Source organism: Melanotaenia boesemani, chromosome 23, assembly GCF_017639745.1.
Source record: "Melanotaenia boesemani isolate fMelBoe1 chromosome 23, fMelBoe1.pri, whole genome shotgun sequence".
Classification (NCBI taxonomy): domain Eukaryota; kingdom Metazoa; phylum Chordata; class Actinopteri; order Atheriniformes; family Melanotaeniidae; genus Melanotaenia; species Melanotaenia boesemani.
The window spans coordinates 17,035,090-17,059,230 of record NC_055704.1 but is presented as its reverse complement, the minus strand read 5'-3'; the positions used below and the strand labels follow the sequence as shown (position 1 = coordinate 17,059,230).

At 39.6% G+C, this 24,141-nt stretch overlaps 2 protein-coding genes across 3 annotated transcripts; one reads left to right on the top strand and one right to left on the bottom strand.

Moving 5' to 3' along the window:
• The first annotated feature begins 5,096 nt into the window (after positions 1-5,096).
• Positions 5,097-11,608, top strand: wnt7ba (wingless-type MMTV integration site family, member 7Ba). Of its 2 annotated transcripts, none has more exons than XM_041977592.1 (4): positions 5,097-5,404; positions 6,430-6,656; positions 9,443-9,714; positions 10,665-11,608. In XM_041977592.1, the coding sequence occupies exons 1-4, from the start codon at positions 5,322-5,324 to the stop codon at positions 11,142-11,144; spliced, it is 1,062 nt and encodes a 353-aa protein (XP_041833526.1). In that variant the 5' UTR covers positions 5,097-5,321; the 3' UTR covers positions 11,145-11,608. The 2 variants fall into 2 exon arrangements, with proteins under 2 accessions (XP_041833526.1, XP_041833525.1); XM_041977591.1 differs by having other exon boundaries at positions 5,097-5,414.
• A 1,204-nt stretch (positions 11,609-12,812) lies between these two features.
• Positions 12,813-23,042, bottom strand: atxn10 (ataxin 10). Its single transcript, XM_041977589.1, has 11 exons — positions 22,882-23,042; positions 22,249-22,440; positions 21,450-21,535; positions 21,246-21,342; positions 20,822-20,986; positions 20,578-20,658; positions 20,189-20,345; positions 19,911-20,028; positions 19,555-19,739; positions 17,104-17,167; positions 12,813-14,932 (listed from the first exon to the last, which is right to left on the bottom strand). The coding sequence occupies exons 1-11, from the start codon at positions 23,025-23,027 to the stop codon at positions 14,748-14,750; spliced, it is 1,476 nt and encodes a 491-aa protein (XP_041833523.1). The 5' UTR covers positions 23,028-23,042; the 3' UTR covers positions 12,813-14,747.
• Positions 23,043-24,141: the final 1,099 nt, after the last annotated feature.

The window sequence follows — 24,141 nt, the reverse complement described above, 5'->3', positions numbered from 1 at the left end:
GTACATTTTTCTGACTTGACTGACACAGAGTCTTAAAGACTAACTTTATTATAAACTTACACTTCACTAAATTCTCCCTAGGAGTGATTATTTGTCTCTATGTGTTGGTCCAGCGATGGACTAGCGACCTGTCCAGGGTGTACCCTGTCTCTCACCTGCTAGTCACTCTGATAGACTCCAGCTACCGCGTGGTGCTGAAATGGACCCTGAATTGGTATAGAAAATAAATTAATGAAAACTTACTTTTATCAATAGCTTCAATAATCATGTTGCACGCAGAAGAGTTTTATCACACACAAAAACAACACAGTTTATTTTAAATAAAAACCAAATGAGACTTGGCTACTAGAAAACTTGATGTGTCAAAGTTTATGAATATTTTGTGACTCTGTTACATCTCAACCATGCAATAGAGTCACAAAATCTGTTAGCTTCCTGACTACCAGTAGTGTAAATTTGTCCTCTGTGGAGGACATTTGTAAACCTGAATATTTCCACTGAACCAACTACTTTTGTTCTCTAGCGAGGACATTTACGGCTTCTAAGTGATACCATACCACACATTAAATGTCATCCATTACCACAAGAACATTTTATGAGAGAAGGGAAAGTAAGTGCAAAATAATTATTTAGTCTAGAAACATTTTTATATTTTATATGAATCTATTAAGGACGCATTAAACCATTTTTTTAACTGATGTAACAATATTTGACCAATAATATTTGCGTGTAGAAGAAATGTCCTCTACGGTGGACATTAGTAGTTATTTCCTCCATGTTGTTCTGTATTTTTACAACCAAATGGGTTAAAGAAGTTGGTCTAGTTAGTGGTTCACCAAAACAAGACCACCTTCAGAGCCACAGAAGAAGGGGCATTGAAGCTGTCCATCATTTGGCTCAGTCCATTTCCTAAGAAGCTCACCTATTCTTTAACTGGTTCTTTACAACTGTCACGGACTGACAGGGACAGAAACTTTCATTCTCTGCTGCATTTGAATCGAGTTCTTATTTAAACTCCAAATCTGCACTGTTTCGTCTGCTTGAATTTTTTTTTTTTTTTATCATGTTTTAAATACGATTATTTGTTTTTTCTTCTTCATTTTATCTTTTGTTTTTCAAATTGTTGTTAATGTGTGTGATGTTTTAATGTCTCTTTTAAGCACTTTGAATCCCCTCATCATTGAGTTCTGCTATACAAATAAACTCACTTTGTCATGAAGAGAATTCCAAAGGCAACCTTTAGGAAACAGGCCATGGGTGGGCACTGTTGGTCTTTGAGGGCCACAGTACTGCAGGTTTTTTTTTTAGAAGTTTTCCTGTTTCAACACATCTGATTCAATTAATGGGTCATTGTGTAGAACTTAAGCTGTTGGATCCATTTGATTTTAATTCAGTGTTGGAACAGGAAATGCTTAAAGCCCACCGGACAGTAGCCTTCAAAGACCAGTTGCCTATCCTTGGGGTAGGCCCTTCAGGGTATTGAAGATAGGGATCAGACAAGGTCCTCCTGAACTCAGTCATGAAGTGGTTGGACAACAAGTCTGAGGGCACAGCATCCTCTGCCTTTAGCGTTTAGCCACAGCAGACATGCAGAAGATGGTCTACAAAAGGTTTGTCCAGGTGTCAAAGCCACTTGCTGAATAGAACAGCAACATTGGTGGTGTGAACCTGATTGACCAGAAGCTAAGATTGTGCAAAAAGAAAAAGACCACTTACACTCAGATATGGAAAAGATGTGGAGTTTTGGCCTTTTTGATCTGGAAATCACCAACATATGGCTTCAGTATACAAATGGTCTGCTAGTTTTTGGGGTGGAAAAAAACAAACAAACACTAAAAGGTCGTTGAATTCAAGTTGCTCCTTGATGAGCAGTTGATAATTCATCCTCAAAGGGAAGTTACACTGTGTTGGATAAGTCAAAATGAAACCTGAAATGACAAGACAGCAGTTTAAGAACCCAGAATAGATTATGTAAAGATCACACAAGCGTAACAGATAACCCAGAGGATCAAAAAATTAAGCCACACAGGACTGTTAAAAAGAATGAATTTACTGAACTGGAGGCTAAGTATGGTAGTTAGCAGAGGATGCTGGGATGGCAGCCTGACCACATGGGAAGGAGATGTGGATGCTGAAAAACTCCATAGTTAAAATACCAGTCCAAGATCCAGAGATATTGTTTATAAACAGGCAATGTTCAATCACAGGAAAGCAGATTTCAGGATACTTAGGTTTAGGAGAGAATAGGTGGTCAAGGGTCAGAGCGAGGGTCGACGTCCAGAAAGCCAGATGGAAGAGGTCTATCATGGGCAAGGCAAGGAGGGAATAATGCAGGGATGTGGCCTTGGTTTGCAACTTGGAAACAATCAAGTGCTTGAGACGAACACTCCACTGGCACAAGGCTGTTAATAATCTGGCACAGAAAGAGAGACTGGACAGAGTTTAAATAAGGCTGAGCACAGCCGAAGAGAGAGAGCAATCAGGGAAGCCCGGTTGGAATGAATGAGGCTGATTGTGAGTCCATGAACAAAGACATGGCAGAAACGTGGATCATGACAACAAGATCAGCCAAAACCACATCCTCCCATCAAGCCTAGTCTTGAAGTAGCTACTGTAGAGCTCAAAAAAGTTGGTTCAAGGATGAAAACAAAGTCAAAATAAGACCTGAGATAACACCAATGTACTTTTAATGGAACAGATAATGTGAAGATTGCACATGATCAATTTAAACAACATCCACTGACCAAGCCAAATCTGGACATGACAGGACATTAAACTAGTGTGTTCACAGATCATAGCATAGCTGAGGTAATAAGAAAGCATACAGTTTTGTCACCTATCATAAATTATTATCAAAAAAAGATCAACTTAAACCATTTCCACCTCCTAGGTCATGCACACCAGAAGAAAGTGGGCATAAAACTAGAAATTTTCTGAAGAAATGCTGATGAGTAATGCAGCTTCTGCATCTAGATATATAAAGTGGCTAGGACAGCAAGACAACGTTGAACTGAGTCATGCGATCACAACAAAAAAACAGATGATAACAGATGATGTTCAGCTCAGACTAGTTCAGCTTTAACCACTCCTGCCTGGCAGTAGAGGTTAAAGTTAAAGAGGTGGAGGTGTTGGTGAAATACAAGTAACTTGGAGTTCAGCTGGACAACAGACCAGACTGGAAAGGCACCATCTACAAAAAGGGACAAAGTAGACTACTTCGTGAGGAAGCTAAGATTATTCAATGCCTGTACCAAAATGTTTAATAGTTTCTATAAGTCTGTTGTGGAAAGTGCAATAATCTTTGCAGCCATCTGCCAGGGCAGCAGCATCACAGACAGAGACTGAGCAAGATAATCAAGAATGCTGGTTCTGTGCTGAGGATAACTGCTGAACGCAGCACAAGCAGCTGAAAATAATGGAAGATTTCCCATATACATAACATAGTGAAGAAACTGTGTTCAATGAGACTTTTTTAAACTCCAATGTAAGGCAGAAAGGTACTAGAGATCCTACCAGCAGCCACCCTCTGCAACAAGGCTTTATCATCTGATTCTAATTAATTAATTACTATTGTTTTATTTATCTAAAATAAAATCATTTTTTTAAAAAAGCAACGTGAACATATTTGGGCTCAGAAAGGACTTTCTGGATCACTGCAACCCTTCTACCTCTTCATACAGATTCTGTCAGTTATTCACAAGGCAACGTCTGCTGGCCCTGCAGTGAGTGTATTTGTCCTCTTTGGAAGTTAGAAAAATGCTTCTGACATCAAACTGATCCATTTCTCATTGCTGGTATTGTTACACAATGAGTGGATAAGAAGAGCAATTCAGTCTTTTTAAGGTCAAAGAGTGAACTTTTAGAATCCAAATCACTGCTATCTCACACAATGCTTTGTTCATTTTAACAGGAAATGAAAATTAAGAGGTTCCCACTCCGTAATAATGCCATTAAGTCTTTCAAAAGAAGTTTTTTTTTATGTTCAGATGATTCATACCCCCCTTTTGAACATTTTATCAACATGATCTTTTTGTGGTTATTTGTTCAGTTCAAGTAAAGCTCAGAACGTCACAGTTTCGGCCTAAAAATGTCAACAAGAAGTCAGGAGAGTATGTACTTTGTCTTCCAATTACTCTGTAATGGAAACCCCATAAAATGCACTTACCCTTCAAGCAAGGTGCCATTAGCTGTGGAACGTCTTTAAAATATGGTCACAGCAAAATGCCTCTTTTGTTTTTTCAGCATTTTGTTATATGAGAGTTTACTCTTGTTTGGTTACACAACCACTTCAAACACTAAGTGGGTTTAAGAAGAATTAAACAAACAATCCCCCCCAACATGCATGGTCATATAAAGCCTGACGAATTGTAAAAAAAAATATTGTGGAAAAAGCTCTTCTAATAATTAACCTGGTGCACCTGATGTAGATACTAGCAGCAATATTTAGCTGAAGGATTTCAGATGAGCTTTTCTTTCATGTCACCACATGAGGGCGTAACGTTGGATATAAATCAGCAGAGAGAAGTCTAACAAATATCTTAAACATTTAATTTCATATACCGTTGAAGAGACTCTGAGAGAGAATATGAAACAGATGTTCACTTTATTGTTGCAAATATCAAGTTTGTTCATAATTATATCAGTCCAAATAGGCTAGATGGGCATTTGTTGAGCTGATAACAATGAACTTTAATCATTTTTTGCTTCAAAATGTCAACGACAACTCATTTGAAGTGATGAGAAAATCTGGCCTTGTCTTTGTTCACAGGTTAAATCCCTGTTAATTCACAGCAACCATTAAAATACCTTTGGCTATCAACTTTAGGAATCATGAGTGAAAACGTAATCAAAATAACATCATAGGTGTGGATGGAAAGCACGAGGGGGTGTATGAGGTGAGGATGGGGTAGCAGACTTATTCCCGGGGGTCTGGTTCATCGTCTGCCCTCCCCTTTCACCGCCAAAACATTCTCATTTTTAGAGACACAATCTGGGCGTATCGGAAATCCGGAACCCCATCATCTGCCCCCACCCTCTCTTCCTCTCTCTTTTCCCCCCACCTAGTCCTCTTTCAGTCCAGGTGGCAGAGCGCACATCGGCTGGGGGATGCAGCCTCTCATATCCAGCACATGGACCGCGGAGCTTGGAGCTGCTGCAAAGCGCCTCGGCTCCATTAGCTAAATAATCTCGAAAGCGGGCGACACATTTTTCCTTTTCACACCTGGACCCCAGATTTAAAAGGGATTTATTTGTTCACGTGTTTTTTTTAACTCCCTTCACAATTTCTTTTTAAACCAAGAGAGCAAATCCAGTTGGGTTCAATGCGCAACCATGCTCATCATCTCGTCTCGCAGTGCGCTGCTGTCCGTCTACTACCCACAGATCTTCCTCATCCTCACCAGCGGTAGCTACCTGTACGTTTCTTCTGAATGCTCAGTTTAAATTCAAGTCGCTTTTATGTCCATCAACAGGTTGCGACTCGCGTAAATTCTCCAATTACGCGCAAACTTGGCTGGCACAAGGAGAATATATTTGTAGCAGGTGCTCACACAAGTCTTTTAAGTTTTATTATTTTCCTGCTTGTGTTTGGAGTGCAGCACAGATAGTCACTTCTCAAAAGCAAAAATCAATGAAAAGCCAAACAAAAAAGTTTAACAGTAAACATCTTGTTCACATATGCTAGCTATTTTCTAGATTGTTTTAGACCATGCGTGACATGTGTCTTTTATTATTTCCATTTTATTCCACAATGAGAACAGAGTTGCAAATTTTTTCTCCATCATATAAGCGTTTTCATTCAAGCAGTGAGCCATAAAACGGGGTTTCATATGTAAGGCTTGATGGTGCAGCCAATATTTAATCTACGTGATTTTTTTAAAATGTTGGAGCATGTGCGCAACTGATGAGATAACCTGTTCTAACGGATTTACACATTACACCAGCACCACTTTGTCATGGGAACACCTCCTCAAGACATATGAAATAGAGTGCTATTAAATTATTACTTCATGCTCTGCTTACAGAAGTAATGCGCTTTTTCTTATGGCATTAAAAGATCCAGACCTCCACAAGGAGTGATTGCTGCACCATACCTACTCATACTCATTCCTGAAACTTAAAAAAGTGGTTAATGTTTTATGTAACAAAGAGAGGAAGGACAAAATTAACAGAATCTTCAGTTTTTTTTTTATAAAGTGATGTGATTGGAGATAATCCATGTTTATGATATACAGAAATGTAGTGTTTATGACAAATAATATTATTAATATACTCATTTTGCTCCCAATACCAAAGGAAACTCCAAAGTTTGGCTCTTTCTCTTGATTTGAGACAGAATGTTAGTCACATTTTCTTAAAATCCTGTAGCTATTAAGGAAAAATCCATCTAAATCAGACCCCCTTATGACCTCTATTTCTGCATGCCTACAGGGCGTTGTCCTCCGTGGTAGCTCTGGGTGCAAACATCATCTGCAACAAGATACCAGGACTGGCTCCCCGTCAGAGGGCCCTCTGCCAGAGTCGCCCTGACGCCATCATTGTCATTGGCGAAGGCGCCCAGCTTGGCATCAACGAGTGTCAGTACCAGTTTCGCTACGGCCGGTGGAACTGCTCAGCCCTGGGAGAGAGAACTGTCTTCGGACAAGAACTGAGAGTAGGTCAGTCTGTCTGAAATTCAGCCTCATTAGCTTTATCAAGTTATTTTCAGTAGTTTTCAGCTTGATATAGAAAGTTAGATAGGTAGGTTAACGTAAAGGGATTTTATATAATACACAGGAAATGGGGAGAAAGAAATTACATGACATTTAGCATGGATCTCTCCACCACATAGGCACCAAAATATATATATATTACTTTTACATGAAGGTAAAAAAGCCAAGAAAATCAATAAATTTGATAAAGAATGAACTGAGATGCACAAACAGGTGTTAACAGGTGGACTGTCAAGCCAAATTTATCTGTATGTTTCTCTGTGGGATGCCATATTTTCATTGTACCTTATAGCTGAGAGAAAAATGAGACAAAGTTCAAGACTTTGATAAAGACATTTCTATACGAAGCCCTACAAGCAGTAGCCTCAATGACTGAAGGAGCTCCAGCTCAAGAGGTTTTAATTGAGTTCTGAGAGGTTCAGTCCAGGGCTCAAATGTATGACACCACTGTTGAGGGAACACAAGGTGGAGGAAGACTTATCAGGGCACTCCCACCATACCTTTAAACGGTGAAACAGACACTTGTTTTTATCAACATTCTTCCCAGTTTTAATTTCCCACATTTGCCTGTTTGTTCCTGACGTACACCTCTTCTGATAGGTATATATTTCAGTTTCAAATGGGTAACACTTTACAATATTGTCATGCAGCGGGTTTGAATGCACGTTTAATCTAGCAGTTCTGGGGCCGATCGTTTTCCTCAACACAGTAGATGGGGCAGACAAGATGTCTGGATCGAATGCCCACCTTTTTTTCCTGGCTAAACGAACTCAAAGAGACACACAAGACTGGAACCTGTTCCTCATGTCATCTCCATGAGAGACAATTGACAACTTTCTGTAGGACAAAATTTAATTAGGGCTATGTAAAAACTAGTTAAGAGGGTTGTGACTGTTTATGAATGCCAGATTCACAGTAAGGAAAATAAAAGAAAAAATGTCTATTTCTCTCTTTTCCTTCTTGTGTTTGTTAAAAATATGAATATAAGCCAGGACCATACACCCCTCTTGTGTGGTGAATGTATCATCCACCACTTCATTTGACTGACCTGCAGGGCCTGCAAAGTCATTAAGCATTGAGAAACACTAGAGAGCTTCATGCAAACCACTAATTGAAGTCAGCTCCAGCAGCTGGATGGCAACAATAGAACCCTGCATGCACTGCTGTTCAATCAAAACAAATCACAGCATGAAGAGAAGGCTGTTTGGCTATTGCTTACCCCTGATGCCTTGAGAAATGCTCACCATACAACACATCTGAATGGATCGCAGATTTAGCTTGATGAGAGAAGACTTCAGAGTTTGTTTTGAGTTATGGATGAGGGAAACCGCAGGTCTGATGGTTTCCGCGAGTGAGTTTTTCAGGTTGGAAAGGAGCCATTAGAATCGCCTCTACCAGAGACGGCTTGCATTAATACTCTGGGTTGTTGAGCCACACACAGCATTATCCTGACGGCAAGATATCCCATTACCTACTGTAGCGCCAATAAATTTGTCTTCCTCTCCAACCAATAAATAAAAATGTCTTTACTCTTAAGTTCAGATGCTGACATACAAAATGAGGACATATCAGTTAAGACTAGATTATTTCAACATGCAACACAGTAGTATCATTTAACGTTCCTAAAACAGGATGACACTTAAGCTGCGTGAGAAATTCCATTGATGAAAAATATTCAGACGCAAATCCATAACAAGCTCCTCTGATCAGCCAGCAGGTGTCACTTGTGTTTCCTTCACTGCACTGATTGTTGTTTCTGCTGGTGTACAGCAGTGACCGAGACATTCAGGGGAAAATGTGCCGTTGTGATGTTAAGCAGATGCTCAAACTATTTCATTAAAACTTCTGACACCAAACTTTCTGTGTTTTTGGAATTTAGAGCAATAGCCAGTTTGCTGCTAATCAAATGGACTTGAATGATCATCAGCAAGAGTGACCACCTCAGTTTGCTGGTTCTGGGGCATTCAGGTGTGTGCTGAAAAAATCCCAAGGAGGAAAGACATCAGCCATTACTTCAGGGAAGAAATTGTGGGTTTCAAAAATGTCAGAACTGTTATAAGGCCATATCCAAACAATTTGTGATTATTAAATGAAAAAGAAAGCACTGAAGACAAAAAAAAGCAATCCTTTTCTCTCTTAGCTTAGCTTAGGTTTGCAAAGTTACATCTGAACAAACCACAGGACTTCCAGAACAATGTTCTTTGGACAGAGGAACGCAAAATTTTTGGCAAAAAATGCACAGAACCACATTTGGTAAAAAAAAAAAAAAAAACAAACTCAAACTTTCAGCATAAATGGTGGTGGAAGAGTGATGATTTGGGCCTTTTTTGCAGTCAGAGGACCTTGGGCACCTAGCAGTCACTGAGTCAAACATGAACTGGGTCATGCAACAGGACAATGACCCCAAACACATTTGAAACTCTATGACCAGGTCAAGAAAAAGAATCAGTCTTTTACAATGGTCCAGTCAAAGTCCAGACCTTTACCTGACTAAAATACTGTAGAAGAACCTTTAGTGAGCTGTGCATCAACAAATACCCTCTGCCTGAGCACAGTTATAGGCTGTATAAGTCAAATAAGTTTACTCTATAATAAGTCTGCTCTATAATAACAATGCACACAACAAAGTTAAGAAATATATGGCAAAGCTACTCAATGCAGGCATGCACATATCTGAATTACTTTAAACTCATCACGTCCAACTTATTCTGATTGTGCTTTTTTCTTTTTAGGCAGCAGAGAGGCAGCATTCACTTACGCCATCACTGCAGCCGGAGTTGCTCACGCAGTGACGGCCGCATGTAGCCAAGGCAACCTGAGTCAGTGCGGCTGCGACCGCGAGAAGCAGGGCTACCACGACCAAGAGGAGGGCTGGAAATGGGGGGGCTGCTCGGCCGATGTCAAGTATGGCGTGGATTTTTCCCGGCGCTTTGTGGATGCCCGTGAGATCAAGAAAAATGCCCGCCGGCTGATGAACCTCCACAACAACGAGGCAGGCCGAAAGGTAACACAAGGGAAAAAAATTTGGTTGAATGCAAAGTATTAATAACTGGAAAAGTTATGCAAATAAGGAAGTTTAAAGGAAAGTCTTGGAGGAATTAAAGAATTAATATAGCCATACTTCTTTATTTTTTAAATAAATATTCACTAATTATCATGTCTAATTAAGTTTTCTGTAAGTGAAATTCTAAAATGCAGCTGTCCTGTGAGGTAGCGTCCTCCAGTCCATTCTGTGAATTACTAAGCATTAGGACAGAAGAGAGGATATTATTGTAAGTCTCTGTCTCTTCCTTTCTCGGTGGCAACATCTAAAACCACACTTCTGCATCACCGCACACACTGAACCAACGAGAGTCAGGGGAAGTTTCCAAAACTGTGGTGTTCATGATGGAGAGAGTTGCTGGTTTAACTAATGATGTGGACAAACACAAACAAGTTGCAGTGACATTATTATGGGCTCTGTCGCTAAAAAAAAATCTTATATTAAAATGCATTTTCGTCAAAGGGGGTGCATTCATCTCCCAAATACCACATCAAAATCCGTCACCTGTCCATTTTGTCATCTGAAAATATTTATTTGACATTATAATGTAAATCTGGCTCAAACAGGCATGTAATTCTATACATGTATGGTTACACAACAGCTCTGGTCAGTTTTCTCCGGCTGTCACGCCATTCTGTGGTCTGAAGAAAGGTAAAGTTAATTAGAGACTACAGTTTGGGGGTATGAGTTATTTTCCCCAGGATTTTGACATAAAGTTGGCATTCAGGCTGCTGTGCTGAAAGTTGAAGTGCTGCAGAAATCCCAGCTTACTAAAAGAGACAGACTTAACCACTTTAAATTTTAGCAAAGGACCTGTGAATTTACAATAACTATACATCTACCCCACAGAATACATTTTCAGCTCATGTCTTTTATAAGATGCATGTCTAATCTTTACTCTGTGGGATTAGATCCTGGAGGAGAGAATAAAGCTGGAGTGCAAGTGTCACGGCGTGTCCGGTTCCTGCACCACTAAGACCTGCTGGATCACCCTGCCAAAGTTCAGAGAGATCGGTTACCTGCTGAAGGAGCGCTACAGTGAAGCAGTTCAAGTAGAGCCGGTCCGGGCCTCCCGGCTCCGCCAGCCCTCCTTCCTACGTCTCAAGGAAGCAAGGGGCTACCAGAAGCCCACAGACACGGACCTGGTGTACCTGGAGCGCTCTCCTAACTACTGTGAAGAGGACACAGCCACAGGAAGCACAGGGACAAGAGGCAGGCTGTGCAACGGCACCTCGACCCACACGGACGGCTGTAACGTGATGTGCTGCGGCCGGGGCTACAACACGCACCACTATACACGAGTCTGGCAGTGCAACTGCAAGTTCCACTGGTGCTGCTTTGTCAAGTGCAACACCTGCAGTGAGAAGTCTGAGGTGTTTACTTGCAAGTAAGAACGAGGAAAACTGAATGAAGGATCTGGAGGTATTTATTCCATTTTGCACATTTTGAAATACTTTGGAACAATTTAAAGAGAGAAAAATAAAAAAAATTTGTTTGGAAAGCATTTGGAGCAACACAAAAACATTTATGATACATTTCTGCTTCTGAACTGATTCAAAGAAAGATACAAAGACGCTGAAGTTTAAGAGATTTTACGCTCTTTTGCTTTCAACAAAGCCTTATTATCGAGACAACATCTTGCAAAGATGTGTTTTTACAGACATTCAGCACAAGAGAAAAAAAGGAGAAATTTTCTTTGGACTGCCCTGAAACAGGACTGAATGAAGGCAGCCAAACACATTAAACTGTCCTTTCACACTGTATTCTGTTTAAACACTGAAAATGAAACTATATTATTTATGCAAAACATCTTCAAACTTTTAGCATATTCAACAGCTCTAACATTTTTCCCTCTTTGCAGTCTTCATTTGGAGTAAGTTTATTTTACTTGTATGAATATTTACAGCCACTAAAATGCTCTTTTCAGTTTCACCAGTGCCATATCTTGCTATAGAATATTTTGCACTCACATGGTCGCTTTTTTTCTTATTTCATGGGACGTGAGTTATTTAACGGGGTTGGTGCTGCTGGGTGCTGTACCAAAATATAATCCCATGGATGCCGAGAGAACTACACGTAGTATTTTGAGCATCCCAACTTGTGAGTCTAAACATCACTTTAAACTGACTGCGACTGATGTTTTGTTTTTGGAGGGCTCTTGACTCCTGAGAACACCATGCGAGTCTGGTTGGAACTCCACGGAGATGCAATCAGGTTCGGATACATCCAACATTCCCATGAACAGCAGAGACATGGAATTCTACATCGTGGCCTCTGCTTACACAAGGCCTTCCAGCGCGGTTTAGGCCTGCTTGGGTGGATGGCATGTGTCCTAACCACACAGAAGGGGGTATGAGAGGATCAAAGGCCTCAAAGCTATTTTTGGACAGCACCCTTAATGTATTCAGAAATGTTTATTTAGGCTTTATATAACTTACAAAACAATTTGAAGAGTATATTTTTATATGAGGAACGTGGCACTTTATGTCATTTATAGATGAAAGAGAGTCACTATTTACAAGTGTTTTCTAGCGTCATTGTATTCAGATTTAAAAGCTATAAATTATTTGAAATTTATGTCTTTGATCAAGTTCCTGAACTGTAAATACTCCATGTGTTCTATTAAAAGCAGCCTAGATTGTCCACCTTCATACAATTCTTCATCTTTCAAAGTAGTCCATAAAGGTTAAGTTACTTCAAAGTCGTGGAAAGTCAGAAGAAAACTGTGGAAACCACTATTAAGAGTAAAAACGTGGAAGTCGCCAGTGAGTTATATGTTGAAGGATTCAGCAAAACAACTGAGTGCACAGCAATAGATCGAGCAGATCCGTTTACAGTTGTCTTAATAGCTCTTTTAGTTATTTAGGGACAACAGTGCTTTTAAAAGGCAAAGCTATAACTTACAATATTTTATTTGTTTTGTGGCAGAATCAAAGTCTGCATCACTCATGAACAGGGAGAGTTGTTTTCTTTTTTTTTAAATCAATAAAACTTGAGCATACTTTTAATGCATTTTGAGTTTCATTTCACAAGTTTTCTTATTTAAATAATTAGAAAAGTTTTTTTTGTCACATGCAGTTCTTTATTAGGCATCGTTACCTGAGCCAGAGTTGAAGAAAACACCAACAGGCCAAAATGAAACCAGAAGGCACAAGTAAGTTGCAGAAAAGGGCCTGTGGGTGTAAATTGCTGATATGGGAAACAATAAATTCTGTCCTTGGCTGATGTGGAGGGAGATGAACATGCGGCTGCAGCCATGCCACCTCATTCAGCCCGGCTGAGTTGCACAGCCTCTTTCCTGTGGGGCTGAAAAGCATTGCAGCCAGCCAGTCGAGCGCAAGTAACAGCTGTTTTGTTAGCCGTCTGAAATCCTGGGGACCGGAACCACATAAGCTCCCTTCACTATGCTGTCGGATTGTGGGGAAAGTCCGTCCAATTGTTTCAATACATTTTGTCATTAAAAATCAGAGGCAGAGCAAACAAGGTGGAGCAGGGTGTGGGCAGCCCCTGTAAAGCACTGCATTGTTGAGGTGTCAGGACCGCTCAGCTTATCCGTCAGCAGGAGGAGCAGGGAGGGATGACATTTCGCAAACTAATGCCTCTTGTTCGATTCCCTCTTGATGGATGCGCATTTTTAGCATTTACCACTGCTCAAATGAAGAGGTGCACACAAATAAAGAGGAAATGTTGTAAATATCTAAGAAATATCTAGAGTCTGCTAAAGGGCAAATATAAGTAGATTAGAGGAAACAGGAGCTGCCTATAAAGTAAAATATGAATGTTCTAAGTATTAAAATAGTTAAAGATTTTTGCAGGGTGCCTATTCAAGCCTTATTTATCATTACTATTGAAGAAAAATTCACAATACAATGTTTAATATAAAACTCCTGTTGTAGCATTAATATAGGAGTGCAAAAGCAAGCAGACACAATAATAAGCTCATAATATGCACTGAGCTTTGGTTTTAAGTTAAAACATGCATAGTGTCAGATATCTGTATGGTGGCCCTGAGGTGACACACGCAAGACTGGACTCAAAACAAGAAAATCCAACCAGCACAAGGACGATCAAACGGAGAGCACGAGGAAACAGAAAACTTATATAAAATGTTTTTTGTTTTGTCTGGTTTTCTTGTTTGTCCAACGTTGCTGTGCTTCACACATTAGGGCATCCATCTATTTGCTTTATTACTGCATGCTGCATCTAGATGTCCCTAATTAGTAATATTTTATGTTCACATAAGCAGCCATTTTGAGCATTTTAATAAGGAGGTTGTCAATAACGTGGCTAAGTTGCCCCAATTTAATTAGGTAAGGCAGGGAGGGGGTAGATTACATCAAGTTTTGGTCATTCTCTGTTTCATGGTTACTGCAAATGCCACTACAGGCCTGAGATTAAACTCCAACCCCTGCTGGTAACATCACCATCTCTGAAAAGCGGAAAGCCTGGACAATACGATGCTCTTTGTCTTTGGATTAAACCGCAAGGCATCAGCTTTTCCAAAAGGTACCAGCATGTGCTCGCCACTCACTAACCCCTCATTTCCCAGACTCAGATCAAGACAAAGCAAGAGCTGCTGACATCCTGACCTCGGCTTCTTTACCAGGGAGACCTCATGGGTCTTTTTGTGTGTCAAAAAATACCTTATGCCCCAGCAGGGCATGAGTGCACGCGTTGCTGAGGTAGAAAAGTAAGATATGCATACTTCTCTGAAATATTTTAATTAAAAGCACTTTGTCTTTTTGTTTTTGTTTAGTTTGGTTTTTTTTTCGTAAGCCAGCCTATCGGCAGTGTATCAGTCAGCTTCTCTTGACAGGCACAAAACTTTTTTTGTTTTTGTAGACAGGTTTTGAATCGGCAGAATAAGCGTAACTAATGAAGCTTGTAAGATGAATATACGTGAACATATACTTCCTTTCTGAACTGACACTTCACATGAAAACCTGCCTATAAGTTGAGATCCTTTTTTTCTTCCTTGCAGCTTCGCCAGTGTTTTAGGAGTCCTTGCTCACGGGTTTGAGCAGCAAACTTCCATCTCGCTCTTCCACCAGGAAACCCAACTCCCTGAGAGCAGAGTAGTCAGCTGGGCCACGCTGCTCCAGAGCGGCGACCAGCTCCTGGTTCTGCCTGTTGTGTTCTAGGAGGTTCCTGATAGCAAAGATGGCCCACTGGTTGATAACTTGCAGCATTCAGTTAAAGAGAAAAATGTTAGGATTTCATGAATACTGTATTTCCTCTGGAATTTCACTGGTGCTATCTCGTTGCTCAGATCAGTATAAAATTAGTTCAAATCAGTTTCAGTCGTAGATACATAAAATCTGTCAGAGAGGTTAATAACAGGACATGGAATACAGGCAAAATATTTTCATCATCCAGTAAGGAAGTCAAACTTCTGACTGCCTGGTATTTGTCTTGGGCTGTGGAGTACGCAGACAGCTCCATAAACAAATGAGTTTAGCAGACAGGTTATATTTTCTGATACAAAACATTTCAACTCTCCTCTCTCATGTTTCCCATATTACTTTCTAAACACTTTCTCTGTGACTATGTTGTTTTTTTTTAACAGAAACAAAGTCTGTAATGAAAAGGTTGACAGAGTGGGCTCTCTGTGTGGGTTTGCTTGTATTAAAGGGCTGCATGGGGACAATGGCTTGGCTCAGACTGTTGACTTGGTGAAAAGGCAGCCTGGCACAAACCGCCCATTTTACCAAACTAATATCATCAGGTAGTAGGATGGCCAGCGAGGTGTGGTTTTAAAGCGAAATTCTATGTTATGCTTCACTTGTGAAATGTGTCACATATGCATCCCTTTTAAAACAAATTAAATGATTAGATCAGAAACGAGTAGCACAGCTTTTTTTTATCAACAGCTTGGGAGAGACTGGACTGCGTGATGCTTTTAGAGATGTAGTAATAAAGGGTGTTTCACATTGAGTATATTAAACCTGCTGCTGCCTAATGTGTATGAATGGAAGTTTACAAAATAATTTAAATGCACATTATGAAATTTAGCAACTGTAATTGAATCACAGTTCATTGTTCATATTTGCCACTTAGAAGCATTTTAGTTTAGCAGAAAGTTTAGCAGTTTAGTTGTGCATTAAAGCAAAACTCTGTGCTTCTAACTCATTTTGATGGCACAGTGATATTCATTATGCACACTTCTGGGCCTATCATTTCCCAGCAATGTCTTGAGGCTGAAAACCATGCTTCATGACATTTTTTTTCCCCCAGCTCGTGACATCACGCAACAACTGTGCCTTGCTTCACGGCACCGCATCACACACCAGTGACTGGATATCAACAAGCTGGCGCAATCTTTAGCATAGAAACACAAGAGGACATTATGGGAGGAAGCAAGGAACAGAATGGGAGAAAGTGACCAAGCAAGATATAAGACAAGAGTCAACATCAGACTGACTTTGACTGGCTGAAGACAGCTGGGAGAAGAGACAGGATGCAAAATGGATGCTGAATCATGTCCCTTTCCCACTAGTACTCACTTAGCCCTACCTTAATTCAGCCAATGCCACACCACCCTGCTTTTGATTGTTCTCATTACAATAGAGGGCAGTTGAGGCCGGGTTCCGTATGGGCGGGGTCATCTTAGCAAGGCGGCCAGTAAGTATCGTAAAGTCATTTGTACTTTATAATACTTACATGGAACAACAATGGAGGATGTTGAGCTTGTGATTTACATGCTGCTTGGTTTAATGCTCATAATCAGAAAACGGTTTATTGAGCAAAGCCAATTTCTTTGGCCAACAAGTACAAAAAAGTCTTAACCTCTGCGGTGGACCATGGCGAATGTTTTTGAAACGACATCTCTGCTGCCACAGCTTTAGGATTTTAAAAATGTCAGGGTCGGGAGCCGCTCTCATGACTCATCCCATGACGTCAAATTCTGGCCAGTAGTGAGTAGTGGCCTGCTATCTCGACAGGTCACGATTTTGAGCCTGGCTCTGCACATTCAGAACTGACGGAGTAGGTGCTAAAAATGCCCTGGAAAAATCCTGATAGGAATCCCTACAAGCAGGAGGGGTGATGTCAGGCTGGGCTTTGACAACAGCCCATCAGCTGACACTGCTGAACATCTTCAATCAAATATGTATTTAAAGGTTGATGAGTGTTCAACAGCATTTGAACACAGCTGCAATTAAAGCTCGGCGCAGCATTCCTCACTGACTGCAAACTCAGCTTTCCTGAGTCACTGTTTCTACAAACAGCCAGAATGACTAAAATGACAGCTGGACATAAATATGACCAATAAATTTAGATAAACGTGAAATAAAGGAGCACCTGCACAAATGTGTTTGCACCTTCAAATCTTAGTCTGCTAATAAAGGATACAAGGATTGTTACTGTCTATGTTGCAGTTGTCCAAGATGAGTGGGATGCCTTCAAGTTCTCTCACCTGAGAAGACAAGTTTAGTAATACACGGAAGAAAAGTCAGTTCATATGAATTTAAATACCAAACATTTGTTCAGCCAGAAATGATGCTGTCAACAAAATCCTTTCGCCAACAAGTGCTTCATAGGGATCCTTTACATTTTCCTTTTCAAAATTTCCAGACTTTTCCAGTTTTAAAATGACTCAGTTGTATTTTTTCAGACATTTTGACATGAGAACAAACATCAGAACGTTTCTTAAATTGTTTGAAATCTAAAGGGAAACATGTACGTTAGTTCTAATTAATGTAGTTCATAGAAATCAATTACCACCAAACCAATGCACAGCATTTTACTCAAGCTGCATGGCTAAAATATAGGAAGCAACCTAAACCTAACCCTTTAATCAGTTAAATAAACTGTATCATAATTTGGCTTCCAATATTGTTTCAGCTCTTTTTTTTTATAAGAAAAGATCAAAAACTGTCAAAAATCAAATAAGAAGAGTTAAATATCTAAATCTTAAAAATCATCTGCTTTGCTTAACCCTGGTATCGCTCTCACCAACACAATGGTGGGCTTCACCACTAATTTGGAGCAACTTGGACCCCCAAGCCCATCTTACAATGGACCAAAAAGAAAGCTCAGACAAAATGCACCCCTTACTATTTAAAACAACACAAAGATGAAGCATACAGCTGATACACAGCATCATTCCTGTAGCAATCAGCTTCCAAAAATGGTCAACTTTGACTCATTTGAAAGACATGGGTGCATTGTACTTAGAAATTACCAACAGATTTTTTTAAGCTGGTGATAAAATTAAACTCTACTGGAGATCCAACAGAAAAGAAAGATCCTGGAGATGTCATTTCCAGAGCCTAACATCCATGCAAAGGCAGCATTGTGGTTGGTGGTTAGTCTGGGTGATCTGCTCTTTATCAAGTGTCTGATTCTATAGGCTTAATCATTGTCTTTGCTTGCTGCTGCCATTGTGGTTATCCCCAATAGAAGCAACAGAACAAGACGAAGTGCCGAGTTTCAGGAAATGGAAATGCCATTTATACTGTCAAAGATACACAGTCATTGAGTGCTGCAAGCACCCAGGTCTGCATTTCCCACTTTCAGAGGAAAAGTTGCTTACATTATATCCAAACCCATAAAGGGATGAATAACAAGACTGGACCCTGACTTCAACCCAGCACAAGCTGTTCAGTGCTTTGTATGCACATCTTAAATTACAATCTCTCCCGAAGGTGAACAGAATGACATTTGGTTTACTGGAAGAGATCTTGATGAAAACAGATATGGGGGTGATTTCTAACCACACACAGACCACAGATCAGCATCCATAAATATTATGGAGAGGCCAGCTGAGGGTGGTCATCCCGCAAACATTCCACAAATCTATTTCTATTAAATACAACCAAGTCTGTAATGCACCACAGATTCAGCAGAGCCCAACTTCTCCTCGCCTGCCGTATTATCTGTGTTTTTTGGTAATACAGTAGTAAGATGCTGACAGATGGTGAGGAAGAAAAGCTGATACAATCAGCACTAAGGCAAAGGGAGGTTCAGATTTAAATTACAGAGCAAGCAGAGTTGAAAGCACACAGTCTCTTGCTTCATTAGACATCACACTTATCTGCAGGCCTTCGTTGTGCTCAAGATATCACCACAACTGATATAAGAGCTCGTTACAAGAACCTGCACTCGAATAATGCTAATTTGGGGAACAGATCTGTCAAAGCAAAATCAAGTGGGCCTCCCAGACCTCCCAATCGCCTCTTAACCTTTGAGCCTTTTGTGTTTGACTGAACAAGGGTATTCACTGTGTGCTAAGAGATCTCGGATGCCATTAGTGAAGGGGAACATTGTCTGAGTAAAGAGTTTGAGTAAACTTACATGTATTATCTCATTTAAGGGATTTAGAGGATTTTAGGGGAATTTCAGGGATAATTTTCTGTAGGAACTACTAATAACAGGAATTTGCACATCTTCAAAAGCAGAAAGCCTCAAATGTTTCACTGATTTCCGAATGAATTCTTAAGATTAAAACTAATGGCATGTTCATGTTTGCAAGGGAACACGTCCTCAGCTGTTGCTAAAAGTTGAACAGCATATTCTGAATGACGTAGACTACAGACAGTGATATGAAGCGGAAACCAAACTAACTTATTCTTTGTGCACATTTATTTTGAATGATGTTCTGGCCTCACCTGTGATGGTTGGTTGAAGATTGAATGCAGAACAGATCTACCACCCATGCTATGATCTGAGATATTAATTAATAATTTGTACATTCAATTTTAATGAACAAGCTGGTGTAAATTAGCATGTGCATAGTTAAAAGGATTATTTTTGGTTTAATTAAACTTTCAATCTTCCTGTTTACTGTAATATATTTCAAACCTTATTCTGGTTGTTAGGGTTGCTGTGGCAAAGGTTTCCTATCAGCCTGATGAGGTGGGCCTTAAAGCTGATGACAGGTGAATGTGATGAAGGGTCTCCATCTCCACTAAAAGATGAGAAGTTCTGAGCGGTGCTGAAAATATTCTTACTGGCCTTCCCTATAGCATGCACCTGCTCCAGGAGCTCTGAAAAGAAAATAGAAGAAATATGGAAAAAAAAAAAAAAAAAAAAAAGAGAGAAGGATGTTTTATCAACCCCATGGCTAAGAACAAACCAAACCAATGCAGTTTTTTGTATCTAAACCTGGTTTTCAGAACAGAGCGGGGAACCTGGATCTTTTTTTTTCCCCTACTTACCAACTGTGGTCACAAGAAGGTCAGGATGATTTTGCAGGAACATGAACTGCTTGTGGTCTGAGGTCAACTCACACAGCAAGTCCAGCAGACTGATCACTGTCAGTGCCTCCTGCAGGACCTGGAGAGGATTGCAACCAAAAGGAGTCACACAGAGAACTGATGTTTTACTCAACAATGCAAAGAGGAGCATTAGGGCTAGATTAGTTAATCTCGTAACAACACTCATCTGTGGTTTCAAAATGTTCGGGGTTTACATCAGCCAGGTTTGCTATTTGTACCTCATCACTGGAAGCAGAACCAGTAGCGAGTGTAAGAACAGCTCCACAACCCTTCTGGAAGGAACTGGCCAGGAAGCGAGCCACACTTGGGGGAATGCCACACTCATCTGAGTCCTCCTCTCGTAACTGGGCAAAGAGCAGCTCTAACAGAGTAACTCTGAAAAGCATGTACATATCTAGATTAAACATCTTTATCACCTTATAATTTTAGATATTAACATTCTTTATGTTCTTCAGGTAGTATTCCCTGATGGATTAATAAGCAATGTCTGAATCAGAACCATTAAATTCACTGTAGAGAAAAGCTAAGAGAAAGGCACTTTGATAGACATTAAAAGACATGTTAGCTTTAAGTATCTATCAGTGTACCGCAAGTAATTGTAAAGTACCTTTCATGATGGGACATCCCAGAGTACATGCTCTCCACCAGAGCTGAAGACATGAGGAAATGCTGGGTTGCAATAAGCACCCTGGAAATGAATAGCAAGCAGTAGAAAGCAACAAGACACTCTTTCAGAAATAAAACACTGTTTCTCAAAAAAGTTGAGACTGTGCAAAACACAAACAAAAAGCCACACAATGACTTTCATCAAGCCCCATATTTAAAGGTTCACATATCCAACTCAAACTTACGTCCAGTCCAGGTCGGGTTGGATCCTACAGAGCTCCATCACCCTGAGTGCCAGCTGGATATATTGCGGCTTTGACAAATCTTCCACTTTGGTCTCATCCAGACAAGTGTGGAGAACCATCGAGGTATAGTTCAGCACTTTTTCATCATCAACACTGAGCAGCTTCCTGTTCACACATATTTAAGTTCATTCAGTGTGAGAAAGTATACTTAGCTTCATTGAGTTGAATTGTTTTCACTGTTCAATAAAATAAACTAATCTTTAAAAACAGAATTGCTGCAACTATAAGAAGCAGACAGCTTAATTCAATCTCAAATCAAATGTGTTTAGCTCTGAAGGGTTGGACAGATGCAGATGTTATGGACAAGTCCAGTGTTGTACATTATGTTAAAACTATGACTGTGACTGTGACATACAAAACTTACAGGAGAAGATCAGGAAAGCTTAGCTGCCAAACGTCATCTTTACACAACTGGTTTCCAACTGCTAAGTTTCCAAGAAACTGGATCCCACAACGAAGAGCTAAGCCGCAGAAGACATAACAAAAGTCAAACAAAAGCAAAGATAAAAGTCAACAAAGTCCATTGAAATGTTCACCAATTTTATAGTAATTCCAACTTTAGACTTACGTTCAAATATGGCATCTTTGCTTTCTGAATGTATAGCCTGAAGAACACTCAGGATTTTAATGGATACATCAATGAAACCAAGTTCTCTAGATGGGAACAAAATACAAATTAAGAAAAAGTTTAGCCGGTACTTAGATATGACATATGACACCATTCTGCTATTCACTGAACAGAAACTAAGCCAAATTGCACCCTCTAAAAGCAAACGTCTTGGCATCTTGTTGGTCAGGTGTGTGTTAACATAATGCCAATAAAGAAAGATATCAACAATTATCTTAAAGAAGTAACTGTTGCTGCCCATCAACCTGATACTACTATGAGACCATTTCCATATCAAAACCTACATTTCAGACTCTACAGGCCCCAGTTAGCAAGTTAAATGTGAATGTCAGGGCACTACATTTAGAAAAAGACTGAACAAGCATGTTTTGTTGTTGTTTTTTTTTTTTTTTTTTTTGTTTTGTTATGTTTTTTCTCTTGGAAGCGTTTCCAGGAGAAAATCGGCTCTCTACAAAAACAACATTAAAGCACAGCTTAGGTTTACACTTGGGCAGTAAACTAGAGCAAAGTGGAAATGTATGGCTATGATGTATGATAAATTGATTGATTGATAAATAAATATATAAGCTTGTAGCATTCCTATATTTCTTAATTGGCTTATAATAAATACTTACACATAAATGAATGAGTTTTAGCTGAGAAACTAGAAGATCATAACAATTTGGCAAATTTCTCATTTACACTGGTCAAAACAATCCAACAACTTTTCTTCACAGCACCACATTATGTGTGGCATTACCTGAGCAGTGTTTGGTTGCGTTCACTCTGGACACAGGAGTTCCTCTGTACTCTGAAGCACTCAGCAGTCAGCTGAAGCTGCAAGGTTGAAGACTGCAGATCATCTCCATCCCTGTTGGCAGTCTGCAGTTCTTCGCACAGTCTGGTGAGGACTCTCAGTAGATTTGAGAACACCTCCTTTTCCACAGCATCCCTGAGAACAAAAATTACCCAGCAAAAAAAAAAAATAGGAGAAAACATTGTAATAGATACATTGCGGTTACATTTAAGATGATAAAACCAGATATTTTGACTCAAGCACGTGTGTAGCTTTTAACATTGCTAACTGCAACTTTACGTGAAACATACAAACTGGCAACTATCTTACTGTTATCAGTTAAAAAGCATGATTTTTACGAGGGGAAAAGATGCTTAGCACAACAAAGTGTAAGACATTAATCAAGAAAGTATATAAAACAGAGTAAACTCGCACAAAGGTTATTGATACTATATAGTTAGATCTTAATACTAGCAGCCATGTTCCCTAGACGTTATATTATCTGACAGCTGGATGACTCAGGTTACCGCTAGCTTAGCTATCAAGCTAACACTCTCCGTTTTCAGTCAAAATATCAGCAAAAAGCTCAAACCTTACCTGTATTCCTCATCCCGCAACGCAGCAGTAAACGTTTTTAACACCTGCAAATGTTCAGAGCAGTGTCTCTCATTCAAAATACCAGCAATAGAAGCTGAAATATTCAAATTGTTGTCAGTGGAAGCTGCCATGATTTTCCCTGTCATGCAAATGGGCGGGACTTCCGGGTAAGCCTGTAAAACGCTATTGGTGCAGTCCAGGATGAAGGCGGAGCTAAAACACGTGCCGCTGTTGTTATTCCATTCTTAACTGCAGTCCGAAGAGCATACAATATACATATTTTTTATAAGTTTTATTCTGTTTTTTATCACTGCTCTACTAAATCTCTTTGGGTGCACAATTTATGGGCTCTCATTTCTTTATTTATTTTTATTTACACTTTACTTTGTACTTTATTTTCTATCTGACAGCTTAACACGTTTTGAAATTCAGATTTTTTTTTTGCAAAAATTATGGAGAACACTTATCATGCTCTTCTATTAAAAAACTATCCAATAATTTATACAAGGGTTAAATAAGTTAATTAATGACCCGCAGCAGGATTAAGATTTGGAAAAATTAGTTAATGAATGTGTATTCTTCTCTCATTTATCCTATTTCTTGTAGTTTTCAAGCATAAGCTTTTCTGTACTGTCCTACTTTAAGATAAAACAGTGTTTCCTCACACAAGTAAACTCAACAAGGAAAGCTCAGTTTTGAAATTGTCATGCTGTTTTAATCAGACTACTGGAAATGTCACATTGCTGGAATAAATTAGCAATTAGCGGTATCCAGTAGTCTGTTAGCCAGAATATGGGGAAAAGCACAAAACAGAAATAATGACAAAATTAACTAAATTTTAACTAACCTAATCAGTTGTTAGTTGTGTGGCATTTTTGCCAAGTGCTTTATTGTGTGTAAATAAAAAACCACAAATAATGAAACAAAACAAAATAAAATTTATAACAGCTCTGATGCACAAAAGGAGTAAAAATGGACCCACATTTCAGCCCTGCATGTATCAGTTTATCATATTGTGCTTTTGTAGCAGCTGCTTCTATGCTGTAGCTCATGAGTATTTTTTGATTAGGCTTGAAATGTAACTATGTATTATATACCATACATCATCCAGCCCAGGCCAGGCCAGGGGTGGGACATAGTTTATGTGGTAGCCGCAGCAGCAAAGCCACAAGATGAGCGTCAGGGAGGAGAGCTGATCATGGATGGTAAGAAACACCCAACTCAAGCAGTCTACATATTCAAAGCCTTCATTCCCATTAT

Bases quoted from the DNA above. Each gene is read 5' to 3' on its own strand.
- wnt7ba (XM_041977592.1), top strand. From the start codon at position 5,322: ATGCGCAACCATGCTCATCATCTCGTCTCGCAGTGCGCTGCTGTCCGT. The intron at 6,657-9,442 runs GTCAGTCTGTCT...TTTTCTTTTTAG, and splicing joins CGGACAAGAACTGAGAGTAG to GCAGCAGAGAGGCAGCATTC. The intron at 9,715-10,664 runs GTAACACAAGGG...CTGTGGGATTAG, and splicing joins ACAACGAGGCAGGCCGAAAG to ATCCTGGAGGAGAGAATAAA.
- atxn10 (XM_041977589.1), bottom strand. From the start codon at position 23,027: ATGACAGGGAAAATCATGGCAGCTTCCACTGACAACAATTTGAATATT. The intron at 21,536-22,248 runs GTAATGCCACAC...GTTCCCATCTAG, and splicing joins CGCAACCAAACACTGCTCAG to AGAACTTGGTTTCATTGATG. The intron at 20,029-20,188 runs GTACAAATAGCA...AATCCTCTCCAG, and splicing joins GTTCTGCTTCCAGTGATGAG to GTCCTGCAGGAGGCACTGAC.